This window comes from Thermobia domestica, chromosome 10 (assembly GCF_964235325.1).
Source record: "Thermobia domestica chromosome 10, izTheDome1.hap1.1, whole genome shotgun sequence".
NCBI classification, from domain to species: domain Eukaryota; kingdom Metazoa; phylum Arthropoda; class Insecta; order Zygentoma; family Lepismatidae; genus Thermobia; species Thermobia domestica.
In genome coordinates, this window is record NC_137463.1 from 93857669 (window position 1) to 93875457 (window position 17789).

Genomic DNA, 17789 nt, shown 5'->3' on the forward strand with positions numbered 1-17789 from the left:
CCTTTAGCCATACGAATGGAATTTAATTACCTTGCAGTTTTATGCAGTAATTACCTTGCTTCCATCGCCTTTATCCCCAGATTTTTCCAGATTCCCATTTTACAGAGAGTGGGTGAACTCCTGAATCGCATTGAAACAAGAGTGGAATGAAGAACATGTGGTAGTATTTTACATACCTTGCTTTTTAACCCTGTGCTTGCGAAACCACTAATGTCAAGGAGTCATAGTTGAGTCACTGTGTAACAAACCGTAACACTTTTGTTATACAGGGGGAAGAGGGGTCCATCTATTATGTTACATTCCCCGATAAAAGTCAATTTTACCAATTATTGAATAGCGGTCGACAGTGGATGTGGAAGCAGTCGAGACAAACATTTACCATAATTCCACCACTGTATGGTGAAATACGGTCACCATTGTATGATGAAATACGGTAGCATAATTATGATGGTGTGAGGCACAGTTTGAAAAGATGGTTATAGTGGCCTTTTTTGCGATGAATTCATCAATGTTGCGAAATATATGAAGGTATTATAAGGTGGTTTCTTAGAAGTAGACTAACTGTCGCGGGCCACCACCCAATTCATAGTTGACCAAATCATAGGGCAAAGTTTATTACTTGCTGGACGAGTCAAAATGGAGGTCAAACACTACTGTGGCCTGGAGAGTCGCCAGGCGTAAATCAAGTGGTGAAAAATGTTTGGTATCAACTATAACGAAAAGTGCATAAACTGCCATACAGATCCACAAACATCAGTTTCTTGAGCCACTCGGTGACTTGTCACAGGATGTCATTCGTGTCACTGGTTGAGACTTTAGGCGGTACTCCACGAAATACTAACCCTAGCATCAATAATGGTACTTGCTGTGCACTGGTACGTTCATTTTTTTATGTTAATTTAACTATGTCAGGATAATAGTCACCAACAAGAGAGAAAAATGTGTAGCAGTGAATGTTACACAGTCAAAATATATAATTAGTTCCGAAAGTTGTAGGGAGGGGTATTCACTTTTGCTGGTGACTGTACTGGAAATGCTGGTTAGACCTTTTTCCTTTTGTGCTAGATCCAGACTTAAGTTTCAGTTGACAGTAGTTTGCATGTCGTTTGGATGCCACAGTAAAATATAGAGACCAACATTCCGTGTAGCCACAATGCTAGAAAGGAACGAGCTTTTATTTTAAGTGTCTTTTCTGCTTAGATACTTTTTTTTTTTTAACTAGTAGAAATTATGTGTAGAGATGATATAATAGAAGTCCTGACATCACAAAAAGAAAAAATAACATTTTACTCTTATAAGCTAAGGTAATTAGTTTACATTTTATCGCAACAAGCTGTAAACAAGAATTAGTACAAATTTTAAGTTTTCTTCTAATAGATTGTAGTGATAAAATGTTAATGTTACTGGAAGGCTTTCCTCAAGACCCACCCGCCACTGCCTATCTGATTGACTGATCAATACCTAGGCCAAACTGCTTACAGTATAAATTTAAAATTTGAACAGTACATAGAATTTGTGATGTAAGGCACGATCAAGGAAAGATTTTTTAGAAATTTGACGTGGAAGGAGGAAAGAGAGGTTCATGTCTCGAAATCACAAAGGTTAGAAACATATTTGGACTTCTCATTTAAAATAATTAAGCACATTTTTTAGCCCAGCCTTTTTATTTTACGTAGAAGGGAGAAAAGAAATGGAAGGATAGTAGCAGGGTTGTAATTATTTTAATGAGATCTCCATATCTCGGAATGACTTGAGTTTACAGACATGAAATCCAGCATTTAGACTTCATTTAAAAAAAATGGTTCCAGTGTTTTTTGATATTTGAGAAAAGATAGAATGAGATTACGGTTGCATTGGTTAGGAACATAAAGTTTGGTATTTGGACTTCTCATTTAAAATAATTAAACACGATTTCAACGTTTTTGATACTTGACCTAGAAAGAAAGGAAAAAGGGTAGGATAGTTCATTAAGATGCGCATATAGAGGTATTCAAATTTCGTGCATAAGTTCATCTCTATACTAAAAAAGAATCATGTGCACGATCAATGAGTAAGAAAAGAAACAATTTGTTGACACTCCCAGAAGATAATAAGTATTCAAGTGTATCGTGTACAAAGATATTGGGAGAACATGAACATGACTATAGTGATGCTGTCAAAATTTGATAGTGCGTAGGATGTAGCAGAGCCCCTTTGGAATCTTGTTGACCTTGTAACAAAAAAAGTTTTTCTTTCGCTTTCTTTTTTTTCTTTTTTAAAATTTTACCAGGATGTCGTGTGCTTGCTTGTTTTTGTGAATGTAGTTATTAATTTTCTCCCCGTGTTTTGTTTAATCGCAGGTTGTTGAGGTGTTTCTTTCATTTGATTGGGTTGGCCGACAATTATTCTTAGAAGTCCTAGTTTCATTATTGTAAGTGATGGTTTGCACTGTCGACGAAAGACATGCTCAAATATATACACACACACACACATAAGAAAAAGTACCAGAAGTTTATAGGTATAAATAACGGTGATCTATTAAGATACTATATTGCAAACGTGTTTGTATACTCTGTTATTTTGTGTGTGTGTATGAATGATTGCTTATAACGTTGTGATAGGACAACAATTTTTGTCAGGTCAAAAATGCTGTTTTAAAAAGTTTATTTTTGAAGTATTAATTGCAGGCCATAATTTACTCTGCGAGTTGAATTATGTGTATAGTATAGACAGTGTAGCAAATTAAATTTATGTCTTCCTGGTTTACCATTGAAAATTTGACCTTTACTCCGATGTTTTGGAGAAATTCAGCGTATGTTCAAAAGGAGCTAGCAAGTTATTCTGTTGCATATTTAATTAACTTTCAAATTCGTCTTTTAACACAAAAACAGAAAACAATACAATATTATAAACTTACTGTGGAAAATACACACCAATTTACATCCTCAAAAAGGTTTTAATATGTGGTACGTTTTGAGTCCATGAATGGAGCTCTTTTTCAATGTTATTCACTAATAGCAACAAACTACAATACTAATACATGACAGTGCAAGGAATATTACGATTTCACTAATAATATGATCTATTAATGTTAGATAGGGCTTGAAAAATCCACTCACCTGCTCGACTACTCGCCAGTTTTTTTTACATTTCTCGAGTGAAATCTGTGTAAACACTTGTGACTGCAAAATAGTGTGGCTACACTGAGAAAAAAAGGACTAGGATTTCCGTGTGGATACATCGTATTTACTCGGGTGCGCTTCTTAAGTAATGTAATGTAATGTGTAAAAAAAAGTACAGCAGGTGGTAACACTATGCCAAGTCTGGAGTTCGGCGTCTGGATTTCGTCTTAAAAACATCTTTCCTCTCTTTCCTTCTCACAGAATGAAATGACGTCTTATTACTCTCGTAAGGTAGGGAGTCACAGATTTAGAAAGAAGCAAGAAGGGACAGTCGTAGGAAGTTGGTAACAACATTACATACGTAAGTTACCACTGTCGGAATGGGTATGGCGTTAATTCTAGATTTAAAATGGTGGTCCCACAATACAAAATTTTCGCTGGACGGTGGTGTAGATCGTACTACGGATGAAACTACATTACTTAATGTGGTGACGCGCATAACCTGGTAGAAACAGCATTTACATGCCGACTGGATTATGCATTTTTCTCCGTGTAGTAGATTTTTTTTGGCTGGTTAGTACTTGCAAGCAAGATGTTTCAACCCCGTTAATAGATAATATTATAATTACACTTCATGTGTTTTTCATTTCAACGAAAGAAAAGAGGGCGTAGCAAAACGAATATTTCTGGACAAATACTATAAAACAATTTGACGTATTTAATTTGTGTAAAACAATTTGACGTATGTAATTTGTGAACTCTTTACTAGAGCTTGAAGTAACTATGAGAAGATAGAAGGGCAGAAAAGAAGGTACTCCTTAGACAGTGATGCCAACCCGTCGGAAAATCCCATTTGTTGGGATTTTTTTATATTCATTTTTCGGAAATGGATAAAGAACAACCTATATGAGATTTTTCGTATGCACACATACACGAGGAGCAATCAAAAAGTTCCCGAAATTTTATTGTAGCTCTTTATTAACACAATATAAGTACGCATATACTTAATCGCTTTCAGAGTAGACACCTTCGGAATACACACACTTTTTCCACCGCTCCTGCCATTGCTGGAAACAGCGACAAAAGTCCTCTTTTGGCATCTTCCGATGGTTCAGCCGTCGCGTTTGTTTTGACGTCCTCTACGATGGCGAAACGAGTACTGGTGCTGTTTTTCTTAAGAGTCTTAATCCCGGCGAAATTAAAATACCGCTAATTTTACAGTAATTATGTGATATCTTCAAATAGATAAAAGATAATCGAAATGTGGAACAAGAGCGCCCTAGGCAATATTATTTTACATGAGAAACCGTTATTACGACTCACTTATCTGCTTTCGATTTCGAGCCATTTTGAAAATCGGCATGTATTTTCGCGTTTTTAAACAGCTGAAAACGGAAAGCCACTAGATGACTTGTGACAACGTACCTCACGCAAAATAATATTGTCTAGGGCGCTCTTGTTCCATATTTCAATTATCTTTTATCTATTTGAAGATATCACATAATTAGTGTAAAATTAGCGGTATTTTAATTTCGACGGGATGAAGACTCTTAAAGCATTGTCGCCGTAAACTGATTTTAAGGTTATCAAATCTGAAGCAGATTTCCTCAATTTGCACATGAACTTGATGTTTGGCATTGCTCGAGCTGCTACATTGTACCAATTGCTCACCACATACACCTCCGTTTAGCTACACTACTCGTAAATTGACTGTTATGACCTGTTCACACTTGTCATATTCATGATTAGGAAACCTAAGAACCGTACTCTATAAGATTCATCGTTATTGCATCACACAAATACCGAAACTGCAACAACATTCCGGAAATTTTTTGACTGCTCATCGTATATAAAATTCACATCAACAAAATTCTCTACTAACGAAAAATAGACATACTGAGTCATCAAAAAGCGCGAAATCAATGTTGATCGTCAAAATCGAAGCCTTTGCATGAAGTTTTTTTTCCTTTGCTGTCGGAAAAGTACATGCTAGTGGCGAAGTGGTTTGTGAATTGAGTTAATCATATGATATGCTCAAAAGCCGAACGCCAGAAAACGTAATTTGTAATCGAATATTTAAGAAGTACAAAAAGAAGTAAATGAATAAATGAATGAAAAGAGCAAAATACGGAACGAGAAAGAATCAACTTGTAAGAATTCCTCACAAAATACGTGGAGAACGAAATATTTCTCCAGTATCGTGACTCTTAGTTATGAACTTAGTTGTTCCATATTTCTAAAGATAGAAGATTAAAATTTATGGATTTATTGTAAAAATTGAGAACGAAAGTTACATTTTTCATATTCTGTCATATTTGTAATTAGTATAACGTGGGAAATGCAGAGGCCAAATGGGACTTTTTGCCTCCCGAACTGGGATTTTATAATGTTTCAGGTTGTCGTCACTGCTCCTAAAGTTCTTTCTGAGTGTTGAATCTAGAAAGTCACTTTATTTCCAATAAAATGTCAAGGTGCTCATAGTCCCTTAGTCGTATGATCTATTTGACTAGTCTACAGTAATATGGAGCATGATTCGTAGTGGATTAAATTGTGACTATGTATTACTGAGAACCTACGTATCCGTCAGTTATCATAGAACTATAGAGGGTCTATGCGAGATCGACAGAGGATAGTTTTGTCCTAAGGGGAAAACAATGATAAATTGTCTTTTTGTCGCAAAGATAGTTCGCCTTGCCAATAAATTATAGTCATAGACATCACAATTTACTGTCCAGTTTTTAGTTTGCATCAAACTTTGTGTAGAGCAAACTGTGGTGCGATACGATATGCTAAAGACTTCTGTGTAACCGAATGGTTCCGCGGTTCCGCGTTTGATTTCCGGTGAGAACTCAAATTTTCCGTATTCATTGGATGTAGAAATAATAATAATAATAAATCTAATAATAATGGGATTTTCCAGAGTTATGCTGACTATACTTGCCCTTTAACAAAGCAATCTTGTAGAGTCTTTCGTGATTTCTAATTATATAATCTGGGATTTTTCCGTAATCTCCAACAATGTTATTGATTCGAAAAATCAGTTGTGACGTCGTTCTTGACCTACGGTTACAAATTTGTGAATTCTCCACAAGAGATTTGAGCATTTTTTTCTAGCAACAAATGCAACGAACTGACAAGATTGTACTAAATCAAATACGTATATTAGCCAGTTTTTATAACTACTCCGAAATGACCTAGAGTTTTCCAGCACCGAATTTCGTCTTTTGGTGTCCTTGATATAATATCTTCCGGAGTGATAAAAGGCAATCATAATCTATAACGTTTCAATTACAATTTTCGAGAGACAGTCATTCAGTGTAACTTCTAATTGTATTCCAAGGAAGCTTTTAAAAAGTGTGGAGCTGCTAAAAGTCGAAGTTAAAATCTGTCGCACATTAATGTTTTATGTTCAGAAAGATTTATACTAGTTTTCATTAAATATTCACGGTTAACAATTGTTTAACTAAGTTATTTTTAAAAATTTAATGAGTCGTTAAGCAAAATGCATGTAAACATAGCTTAAATATAAAAGATTTGAGCAAACAATCAGCTCCGTTAAAATAGTGTTAATGTTTATGATTATCGCTGAAAGAAGCAAATCAGAAAGGAACCCGCCAAGTGAACTTGGTGTGGACAAACACCGTGTGCGTGGGTTTCCTCGGGGTTCTCCCGTTTCCTCCCACTTCATTCCACCATTTCATTCATCTCTCATCATCACCGTCTCCTTTAGCCTAGCCGGCATAACCATGGGACGTAAAACTCACAAATTTTATTTCATTTTTTCCCGCTCACTGTCCACATTGTAAGCTATTTTCAGGGAAATTGGCCATGGAATCACTACCAAACATCCTGTCAGTGCGTTTCTGTAAAATTACAGTGATAAATAGTACAAACTACAGTTGATATTAAAATATTTTTTTTAATATCAAATACTGTTACTTTATTATCATCAATATTCTTGGCATCTATTGAAAAGTTTAATAAGGAGTAGTTGGCGCCTTTAAATAAATGAACCGGAATTTCTAAGTCGTAGAGCAGGCAGCCTAACACCAAGATCGCAAACGATTTCTTTGATGGAGGATGTCATAAAATATGGACAGCGTGAAGGAACTGCATTGATGTTATGGAGAGTGAAAGAGGGATAAAATGAGTAGTCGTGCGAGTGAAAGGCGGACTTGCTATATGCAAGAGGTAATTACTGTTTTATGGTAATGCGAAACGCCAGCGGCAATTTTTTTGATTACTTGCAAGATTTACCCTTTCGTTGATGACACAACACTCCCGTGAGTATGATAAGCCTGGCCAATAGCTCTAACGTGATTACGTTGTGACATCCTGTTATTGTCGTTTCTCTCTTGGCCACAAACTTGAATCATGCAGGTGACTCATTGGAAAAATAAAAGAAAAAAGAAAATCAATTTTGGTTCCACCTCCCCAACAATTTACTAGAGAGTATTGAACGAATGAAGAATAAAACTGTTTTCATTCTTATTTTACTTGATTTTATTTGTTCTATATATGGCGTTTCAGTCAAATATATCCTGCCTCAGCGAACTATAGGAAACAGTCCCATTGATCTCGTTAAAATAACTTTTCACCACTCGTCTTGTAAAAACTATGAAAAGAACAAGAATCAGTGTCTAGAGTTTGGATTGATTGGTGTTTTAAGTGTATCTTCAACGCTAATGCTATATAAGACAGGATATACTGTACGTAGTAATGAAAATTCGATGAATGCAAGCTATTACCGGGCTTCTGCATTCGTGGCCTAGTATATTCCTCCGGCTTCTAGCTCTGAATCATTTGCATAGAAGGTGCACATGACACACAAATTGACACTTATGGTCGTTAGTGCTACGGTACTAATGATAAGTACGGTATTAATAATGTAACTATATTTTTGTGTTTGTAGCTATTCACTTTACTTGCGAAATCTGCAAATAAATAAATAAATACGAAAATGTCATGTTCATACTGGCTGAATTTTAAAAGCTGTCGTATATTTACAATATTCAGTTATGGCTTACAGTACTTGTTGGAATGGATTTAGGAATTTGAACCAGGTTTCCTTTGATATGGGGAGAAGGTTACTAAAACCGTAATCAGACGGGATCCTCGTCCTGAAATGACCGTCCAAATGAGTTGGAATTGTGCAAGTGGATAACTTGTGTGATTTTAGTGCATGTTGTCCAATTGATGGTGGTGGAGAGTATATTTGCCTCAGATATAGTCGAATATTGGTTCGAATACCACTTTAATCAATAGGATCTGCTTCGTGTAGCCTCTGTGCAGAAAAAAAAAACTTTAACTCCGATCAGTGTTATCACCTACAAATGCTTCATTGGATACAGGCAGAGTGGAACATTCATCTCTATTGCGAAGAATTTATAGTTCGATGTTAGGCAATGTAAATTTATATGTCATTAAATCAAGTCGGTGTGTTTCCTTCAGTTCATCCTTTTTGTTCTACCAACTTTACCGTCATTCAGTCGTCTCCTTAGGCTATATCCACGGAACACTTCACTAAATACCATATTTCATTTCATTTTATATTGGAGTGCTCACTTCCATTTTGCTTATTCTCTCCTTCTAGAAGCTAGAATGTTACGAAAAAAAAAAAAAAGTCAAAGTGTGTCTATTGAGAAGTGTTGATAGAATAAGTAGGTATCACGAAAGACCAATGAAGAAGTGTTGGAATAGTAAGGGGGAAAACGTGTTGGAAAAAAATAAACACGGAAAATTTTGATCAAAGTATTAATTGGATTAGAAATTGTGTTCTGAGGAGCGTGGTAGAAGACATGGTGAAGGGAAAACGAAGGACGGACGGAATACAACAATAGTTATATGGATAGCAGTAAAGCTGAGGGAACACGCCGACTCAGTGGTAGAGAAGTCACCTGTGGTGCCAGGGGTTCCTGGTTCGACCTTTCGGCCGCAAGAGTGTATGATGGATAGCATCGTGACTGTGGATTTTCTTGTGGCCCTCTTGTTTTTTCCCATATTTTGATTCCACCAATTATTTAGGCTTCCAAACCTTCCTATACATAAGTGCCGGAAGTCCAATAGAACGGCTGTGCCCGTCCGTCCATCTGTCTTCTCCGTTAACCTGATATTCAAACCTAAAGTCGTTGAAATTAGCAATTTCCGATTTCAACGTTTCTCGCCGTAGTACAAAAATGGCAATAGATAGCCTAGAGCAATTTTTTGCAATCGATTCAGCATCTCAAGTAAACATATCGTGGCCATCGCAACACTGACGAAAGGGGAAGTTGTTGATATTTTCTACTTCCAGTTTCAAAGCGTGAGACGTAAAGTGTATTTTATTTAATTGTACTAGTTCTAGAAGAAGTTAACTTTGATTCAATGTTATGTGTACCACATGGATATATGGTGGTTATAGAAGACGGTTTGTATAATACTGTATATATTGTCTGTAAATATAGATGTAAATATTTAAGCTCAAATACGCATTTGATAAATTAAACTAAAAGTCTCAAACTCTATTGGAATACAGAACAGACTAAAATGTAGATTGTTGTATAAAATGTGATATGGAGTATAATGTAACTTTTTTTTTTTTTTGTGATGTGTCATTTAAATGTGTTGTTTGTTGTTTTGCAGTGGATGCCGGGACATGTCTGGCCGGTCGGATGGGCCGTCTCCCTCCCACCTCACCCCCAAACGTCGGAAGCTTTTGCCTCTAAGAGATCTCAGGTAAGAAAGACTTTTCTCAGCTCTCGACATTAAAACTTGCTAGTGCTACCTATTACATATTTATAAGTGTAGGTTATTGACGTGTAACGTACTTCAAATTGAAATTGCCATTTTACAATTGGAAATACCTAAAACGTTTTGTAGCGTGTGTGTTTATGTGTGTGTGTGGCCACATACAGAGATCGTTTCGCGTAATGTGACCAAATTGTACTTACCAAATTTCAAAAATCTATGGCGACAGGTGCGGTAATGCTCGATTATGTTCTTCTGGTTCCAAACGATGCCCGGCAACGTAGTTTCTGTTGCAGAAGGCTCAGAGAACTGTGAGGGGAATCTTGTTTTGTTCCTAATTTACACCTTTGCAGAGTCGACTCAGAGTTGTCACACACCTTTTGCCCAAAGTCCTTTTAAGCTTTGGGATTGTCAACTGTTAGGAGTCGAATTCGTTGATAGAGATGATACTCAAACCGGAAGTGGTAAAAATCAACCATTTCCGGTTTTAACGTTGATCACTGTAGAACACAGAAATACATAGCGAGGAGCGGTTTCCGACAAGCGATTAAGCTCATCCCAAAAATATATTTAATTTCCATCGTTAACTCAGTGCTAGAACCGGAAGTGATAAAAATCCACTACAACTTCCGGTTTCAATATTGATCTACATGCGGCAGAAAATCAAGAGATAGCGAGGAGCTGTTTCTCGGAATTGATTTACCGTCTAAGAATATGTACTCGCGTCTTTCGTAACCCCTTATTCAAAACAGAAGTGGCAGAAATCAATCACTTCCGGTATTAACGTTGATCGCTATTTAGTGAAAGCGGTAATAGATAGCGAGAAGCGGTTGTCCGCAATCAGTTACGCATCCGAAAAGTATTTTCTATCTCCATTCCAAATCTGTCTGCTAAAATCACAAGTGGCAGAAATCAGTACCACTTCCGGCTTCAATATATCACGCCATACAAATCAAACTCCATCATATAGTGGACACGTGACACTACTGCTAGTTATTAAAAGCCCTTTCTTGCTGTAATATTTCCCCGAAGAAAAAAAATTGCTTAGAAAGAGAAGGTGATTCTTTTTAAAGTAAAATGTTAGTACTCATGATGCCGTATGAAGACAGAATTAGATTTTTTAAAAAAGATGTATTGTCGAAAATCGAAACTAAAAATTGTGGACATTGTACGGTTCCGTGCATGTAGCGCCCGTAGACTTAGCGCCCAGTGTTTCTGGCTCACAGAAGGAATTTTACATTGATTTTATCTCACAATCAGGGATGTCCAGTTCATTTTACCACTCTTTCCACAGGTCGTTAATTCCTGTTATTTTCTTACATCCATGTTCCGTGTACTTAGCGTCCACTAAGTAAAACTGTTATGAAGAGGGAGAGAGCGAGAGAGCGAGAGAGAGACAGAGAGACCAGCCAATAGCACTGATTATGACGCTTCAATGAATCATAACCTCCGGGGGAAAGGGTGAAACGCAGAAACGTAGTTATATATATATATATATATATATATATATATATATATATATATATATATATATATATATATATATATATATATATATATGTATATGTATGCATGTATGTAACTGTACTCCGTGGTATGCAATGCTCTACAATATTTAAATGTACTATAAACTAAGGTTACATATTTAGCTTTTAATGTGAAAACTATGTAAAACAGACGTAATTTAGAATACCGCAATGAGGATAAAGCATACAAAAAACGGTGAACATATTCTCACGACTGAGAACCGGGACAAAATGTAAACTGGCGAAACACCGGGATAAGAGTCTTCATGGAGGTCACGGTGGTTCAGTGGTAGAAACACTCACATCTGGTTCATGTGATCCCTGGTTTTATCCCATCTTGCGTCAAATGGGCTTCGTGGTAGTCAGACATTGCGTGCATGGATAAACTCGGAGTTCTCTCGTTTTCTCTCACTTTCTTCATTCCACCATTTCATTCATACAATCACTGTCTTCTCTATCCTACTCAAGGTTTTATTTCATTTCAAGAGCTTTCAAACCGGGACTGTCCCGGTAAAAACCTGACATATGGTAACTCTGACTATAAAACATCGGTTTCGATACCAAAAAAGAAAAAGTCAAATTATCATATGGTATTACACAGTTTCAGAAAAAAAAAAAAAACATCTAACAAGCTAGCTGCATTAAGTCTGATACATATTTCACAACTTTATGCGTAATATAAATCTATATAGTTAAGCAATTGATATCATACACTACAAGCACTGAAAAACAACGTAACGTTCTATAATAAAAAGAACGTTGCTTTACGAACCAATAAGTTAATCGCTCTACGAACCTTATTGTACACATTATACCCTAAAGTTACAGCCTTATGCAGTAATCAATTCCAATCAGATATTGAACGAGTATGGTGTTTCTTTGAGAATAATCCATCACTAAGTTGAACAAGCGCCTTTGAAGGCTAGTCGTCTTCCATTTTATTCTCTTCTTCGGTAATTCATCTCGCTGCTCTTGTTCGATGCAGTTGAAACCATGGCCTCATCCTTTTGTAATGTCCATCCACAAGGAAGGATGGACAGGTTCAACCTTTTGGAATTTCAAATTCGAAGCTTCTATCAATTTACTCGTTCGTGTCTCTTTCTGTAATTTTGCTATATGAACGGGTAGGTTGCGAGGAAACAAAAGAGGCTAGCAAAAAAATTGAATCGTAAGATCACCATAAGATGAAAGTCGCATACTCCAGAGACTACCTGATGCGTAATGTTGATCAAAATAAATTAGGAATTCTTCAGTTTCTTCTGGTACGATTTGTTGTAAGTAATCCATCACTTCTGACCCTTGTCAGAGAGAAGGAAAACAAATCCGTCCACCATTCCATAGAAATCGGACTTTCTCATTCTCCCTGTAAAAATTCGCCAATCCCAAGTGCTGCAGTATGTACTTCGTGTTGGTGTGACTTGTCTGGAACGCTTTGGCTTACGACTTCCCTCACTAGCCACGTCTGGTTGAGAGTTTAATTTACATATTCCCATATATGTTTGTTTTATCTTTCCTCGCTGGTCTAGTGGCAAGAACGCAAGCCTTTGGCGTATGAGGTTCAAGATTCGATTCCTGGTGGGAGAGCATTGAATGACCAAAGTGGTTCGGATTCCACTAAAATCAGTAAATTCAAGTCTTCTTTAGCCTACCTGGCAAAACCATGGGACATAAAACTAAATACAAACCTATTTATTATTATTATTATTTATTTATTTATTTATTTTTGCAAAAGGAAGATTTTATTATGAAGTAAAACACTATTCAGAAGTATAATATTGAAATTTGCAAGAAGAAAACTTATTTCTGCGTAACAAAATTTAAAAATTAATTAGTCTCAGGTAATTGTTTTACAATTCTCCATGTCTTTTTAGGTACTTTTCACTACACTAATTAGCACTTTGATAAGTCGTGATGAAATGTAAACATAGTTTCGTTGCAATTCTCCATGTCCAGTAGGCATTTTTGACGTACTGTTATTAGCGCTTTTGATATTTCGAGATCAAAGGTTTGAAGGGGTCTGTGCCCCACCCAACCATTTTTCCCAGGAAAATACGAAACACATATTCCATCATTTAACGTTTATAATATCTGTGCACAATTTCATTCACTCCGGCTAACTTCTTCTTGTCTTTCGGACCTCAAATTTCTCCAAATTTTGGGTGGAGGCTTTTACCCCTTAAAACAGTTTTCCCCAGAAAAGAAAAAAACACGTATTCGTTTCTTTCATGTGTAATATCTACCTGCCAAATTTTATCAAAATCGGAGTGTTACACTTCGAAAATGTTACATGTCAGTACATTCATGTAGCTTGCATTTGCGGCAGAAAGTTGTTTTGTGCTCCCTCTTTGCTGGAGAGAATTTCTTAGACTGTTCCTCTTCAGTATATAGGGAAGCTTCCATTCTCCGTGATTTTTTCTCAACGTTGGCGAACTGCTAACCAGACGAAATGAAGAATTTACGGCATTTCAAACTTTTTAAATGTCTGTTTCTCGTTTGAAATTACGCTTTGATGACACAATACCATAAGTGTTGAGTCCACTTACATCAGTTATGTAAAATACTGTCATAGGCCATTTTGTTCATTGTTTTGTAATCTAACAGCGAGCCATATGATTGTTAGTGTGAACGTGTAATTTTGTTGTGTTGTAATATATGATAACTTTGAGTTTTTCCTCCGCTCTAGAAGTGACCACTTCATGATAGCTGTGCATTGTGTTTTGCAATGGGTGATCTTACTGGGAATATATTGTCAAAAGAGACAGCGCACCCAAAAAATGAGAAATTGTTCGTCTACAGTCATATTATATGTAAGAATAAAATTATATTGCAGAGTGTGTGAAGAATCTGCAACTTCACAAATTAGGAACAATTCATCATCAGGTATTCTAATAGCGCCGATGTTGTCATCAAAACATGAGGCAGCCCATGTAGGATCGCTTTTCTCCGGAGTTTTGCTTTTTGCATTAGCACGTGCTTTTGCATTAGCTATAAGTGCTACGCTTCAAACTTCTAACCAATCCTCTGGATAAGAAAACTACTCAACGTCTCATTTCAAAATGGGTACCTGAACAAGAAACTTCACTTGCATTTGTATATAAGTCTGCTAATATCTTATCGTCTGTCGGGAATCAATTTCTTCATTGTTTATTGATTTACCAAAAATATTCCTCCTCTACCATCAATAGTGACGTGTATTGTTAGTGATCTGTTTGTCTACCATGTGCAATGATCAAAACACACTAACAATAAACAAAACTTTACATACAATCAGTGGCAAAGCCAGGATTTCTATTCGGGGGGGGGGGGGGTCAGTGTCCTACTCCGGAAAACTTTTTTTGTTAATGTGGAGACTGAAAGCGCAAATTTAGATTTTATTCTAGCAACTTTTTAAAATTTTGGTTCTTGGGAGTTCATATCCCGGGAAACTCCCCCTGGATACGCAACTGCATACAATGGAAAAATTAATACAGTTTGATAGACAAAAGCAACTATTATGCTTCTGACAATGAACTTATATAAGTGAATAAATAAAGAAAAGCTGCTACTAAAATAAGCAAAATTGCAAATAATAAAATCAATCAAACTAAATAATAACACAAAGTTGCAATATGTTATATCTGACTTCATTGGGACAGTTAGAAGATTATCAGAACGTTCACTCCGCTACGAGCCACAATCTCAATCTATTCTGAATCTGTCCTCATATTTCTTCATTAAGGCTCGAGTTTAATGGACCCACTCGGTACCCAATGCTATAAATTTTAAAAACTATCACTTAACTCACGGAAATGAAAAAAAAAAAAAAATAATAATAATAATACTTAAATAACATAATACAAGAACACAACCAGGGAAATGTCATAGAATCTCAATACTTACTAAGCCTTAGTAATTATTAAAGAAAGTATGCGTACGAGTGCAATGGACCCACCTGGTAGTCCTAGGCAGTGGCGACGGTTGGACGTTAAAAGTGGGGAGGCAAGACATGATCTGAATATAGTATTTGTATGTCAATGTTACTTTTCCTGGTTGCTTGTAACACTTTGTTAGACTAAAGGCTGTATAACTATTAGGAGGCTGTTATATAGACTAAAGGCTGTATAACTGTATAACTATCTTTTTCAGTTAAAATACTGTATATCTTGTTTCATATTTTGTTACGTAAATTGACAAGAGCAACACAAGATACTAACTCTTTGTACTCTTATACAACGAAGGTGTAAGAAGAGATCTGATTCCTTGTTCATGAAATCAAAAAATCATAAAATCATGTATCTTAAAATTCTGTCTGGAAAATTGTGTGATCAGATTAGGGACCTATTTAATAACAAATTTGCAAACCAAATAAATAGAAAGGATAATATTAATCAAATAATCATAGTAATGGATAATAAGGCTTGTTCTGCAAAAGTTATATTGAAACTGGAAATTAATGAACAACTTATATTTTTAATTCCACGCATGTTATTATATGTGTTATTAGTCTTAGAAAGACAGTGAATACTACAAGCATATGCTACGACATTCAAAGAAATACTTTTGCAGCTTCCCGAAACATGTTCGTTGCCATTAGATACAGTTTTCATTTTCTTGGAATACATCAAAACTCAACAATACTTAGTCACTCCACATTCCAGTTATACAAAATACTCCTAAAACCTAGAATTATGTTGAATTTACTAAATTTAATTGTATAACAAAACTGTATATGTACACCCCTAAACTCGTATATTACACTGCAAAATTATATATTCCTTACTGAGCTCCTTCGTGGCTAAGCGGTTAACGTACGCACCTTTGACGTGGGAGACCTGGGTTCAATTCCCGGAGGGAGCTCACGTGGTTCGCACTCTACGTTAATCATTAAGTTCACGTCTCATATAGCTTCGCTGCTGAACAGGATGTTAAACTGAAAAAAAATCAAATCAAAACATTCCTTACTATAAGAAAAAAGAAAAGAACTGTCAATTTTTGTGCAATTAAAGAATAACTTGTGAAGGACTTCTTTGCTTGCGAAATGATATCTCAATTAGATCCAGAGCGGCTTACTAACATATCGAGCCCTTGTAAGATGAAATGAAAGTACGCTCGAATTGTCTCGCTCCAACAGCTTAATTTTGGGGCCATTTTTAGTGGCATTTTTAAAACGCAATTTCTGTAGCTTTCTTAACTTCACGGAAAGATAACCAATACGTACTCATGGAACGGCAAATATTTTATGGGACCATTTGTATTCTATGAACCAATAATACGTACAAAACTTTATATTTCCAAATGAAACTATATACATTAATGGGTCATTTCAAAAAGTGGAGGGGCAACTGCCCCCCTTTGCCCCCCTAATCGCCGCCCGTGGTCCTAGGGTTAAAAGTGTATCCTTGTATGGATATTTAGATAGAGGAAATACTAGTTCTTGCCGAATTTCTTTAACTACTTACGATATGTTCCATTATTTTTAAACTAGGGTTTAAAATGTGATTGATTGCGTTTAGGGCGGCTTATAACACTTCACACATGTTCATTAGAACGTTTTATTTTCATTTGATATAAATAATTACCCAGCAAATTTTGGCATTTGAATTTTTTGACACCCTGTATTTACGATAGGAAATGAAGTTATGCAATGTGCATAAATAATTGCTGTTTTCCATGCAGTACTATTTGCATTAAGGTGCGTGTAATTATTATTATTTAAAATTATATAAATTTTAAAATAACGCTGGCACATGAATTCACATCCATATATGAAAATCTCATAGGTGATATGGTAATGCTCTTAAGTCGTAATTAAATTGTACATAATTACAGATGTACATGAAAAATCAGAGTGTTAGAGCTGACGGTGATGAACAGAAGAGAAAGAAATGAACACATTTCTTTCAACTTGCCTAAGGGGTTTTAAAAGTGACATGACAATTGTGCAGGAAGTATAGCAGGATCTTTCAAGTGAAAAATTTTTGTTCTTTAGTCGTCAAAAGAGAGGGGATGGGATAGATGATTTGAGTACGAAACTACATTCATACATATAAACTAGTTCTCTCTTTGGTCAACCCTAGCACACTGATAAGCATCAAATATTTTCTGGGCGCTAAGTACACGATATTATATGTGGGCGCTAAATCTACGGGCGCAAAGTGCACTCTACGCATTGTACATTCTGATTGCAAGAGTAAAATTGATATTCTACTTTGTTCAATTATATACATATGTAATCTCTTGCTTCCGAACGTTGAAAAAGGAAAGAAAAAAAACTTTACTGGCGTTTAATATCAGAAATGAATCTATCACAGTTAGGTAGGCTCATTTTTCTTCCTGCAAATTAATTGACTGCTGCATGTAATAAAGAGTTATTACATTGGTTTCTGATCTTCGACCTATACCATATTCATCACGTTATTGTTAGTATTAGTATCGTTGTTATTATTATTAATACTCC

At 35.9% G+C, this 17789-nt stretch overlaps 1 protein-coding gene across 3 annotated transcripts in view; it reads left to right on the forward strand.

The window, feature by feature from the left end:
* Nucleotides 1-17789, forward strand: part of LOC145662571 (rho GTPase-activating protein 32-like) — a 659017-nt gene that overhangs the window by 408950 nt on the left and 232278 nt on the right. For all 3 annotated transcript variants that reach the window (XM_081728260.1, XM_081728261.1, XM_081728259.1), the window contains one exon: nt 9723-9815. In XM_081728260.1, coding sequence (XP_081584386.1) covers nt 9736-9815 — 80 coding nt within the window. In that variant the 5' untranslated portion in view covers nt 9723-9735. The remainder of the gene's footprint in view (nt 1-9722; nt 9816-17789) is intronic.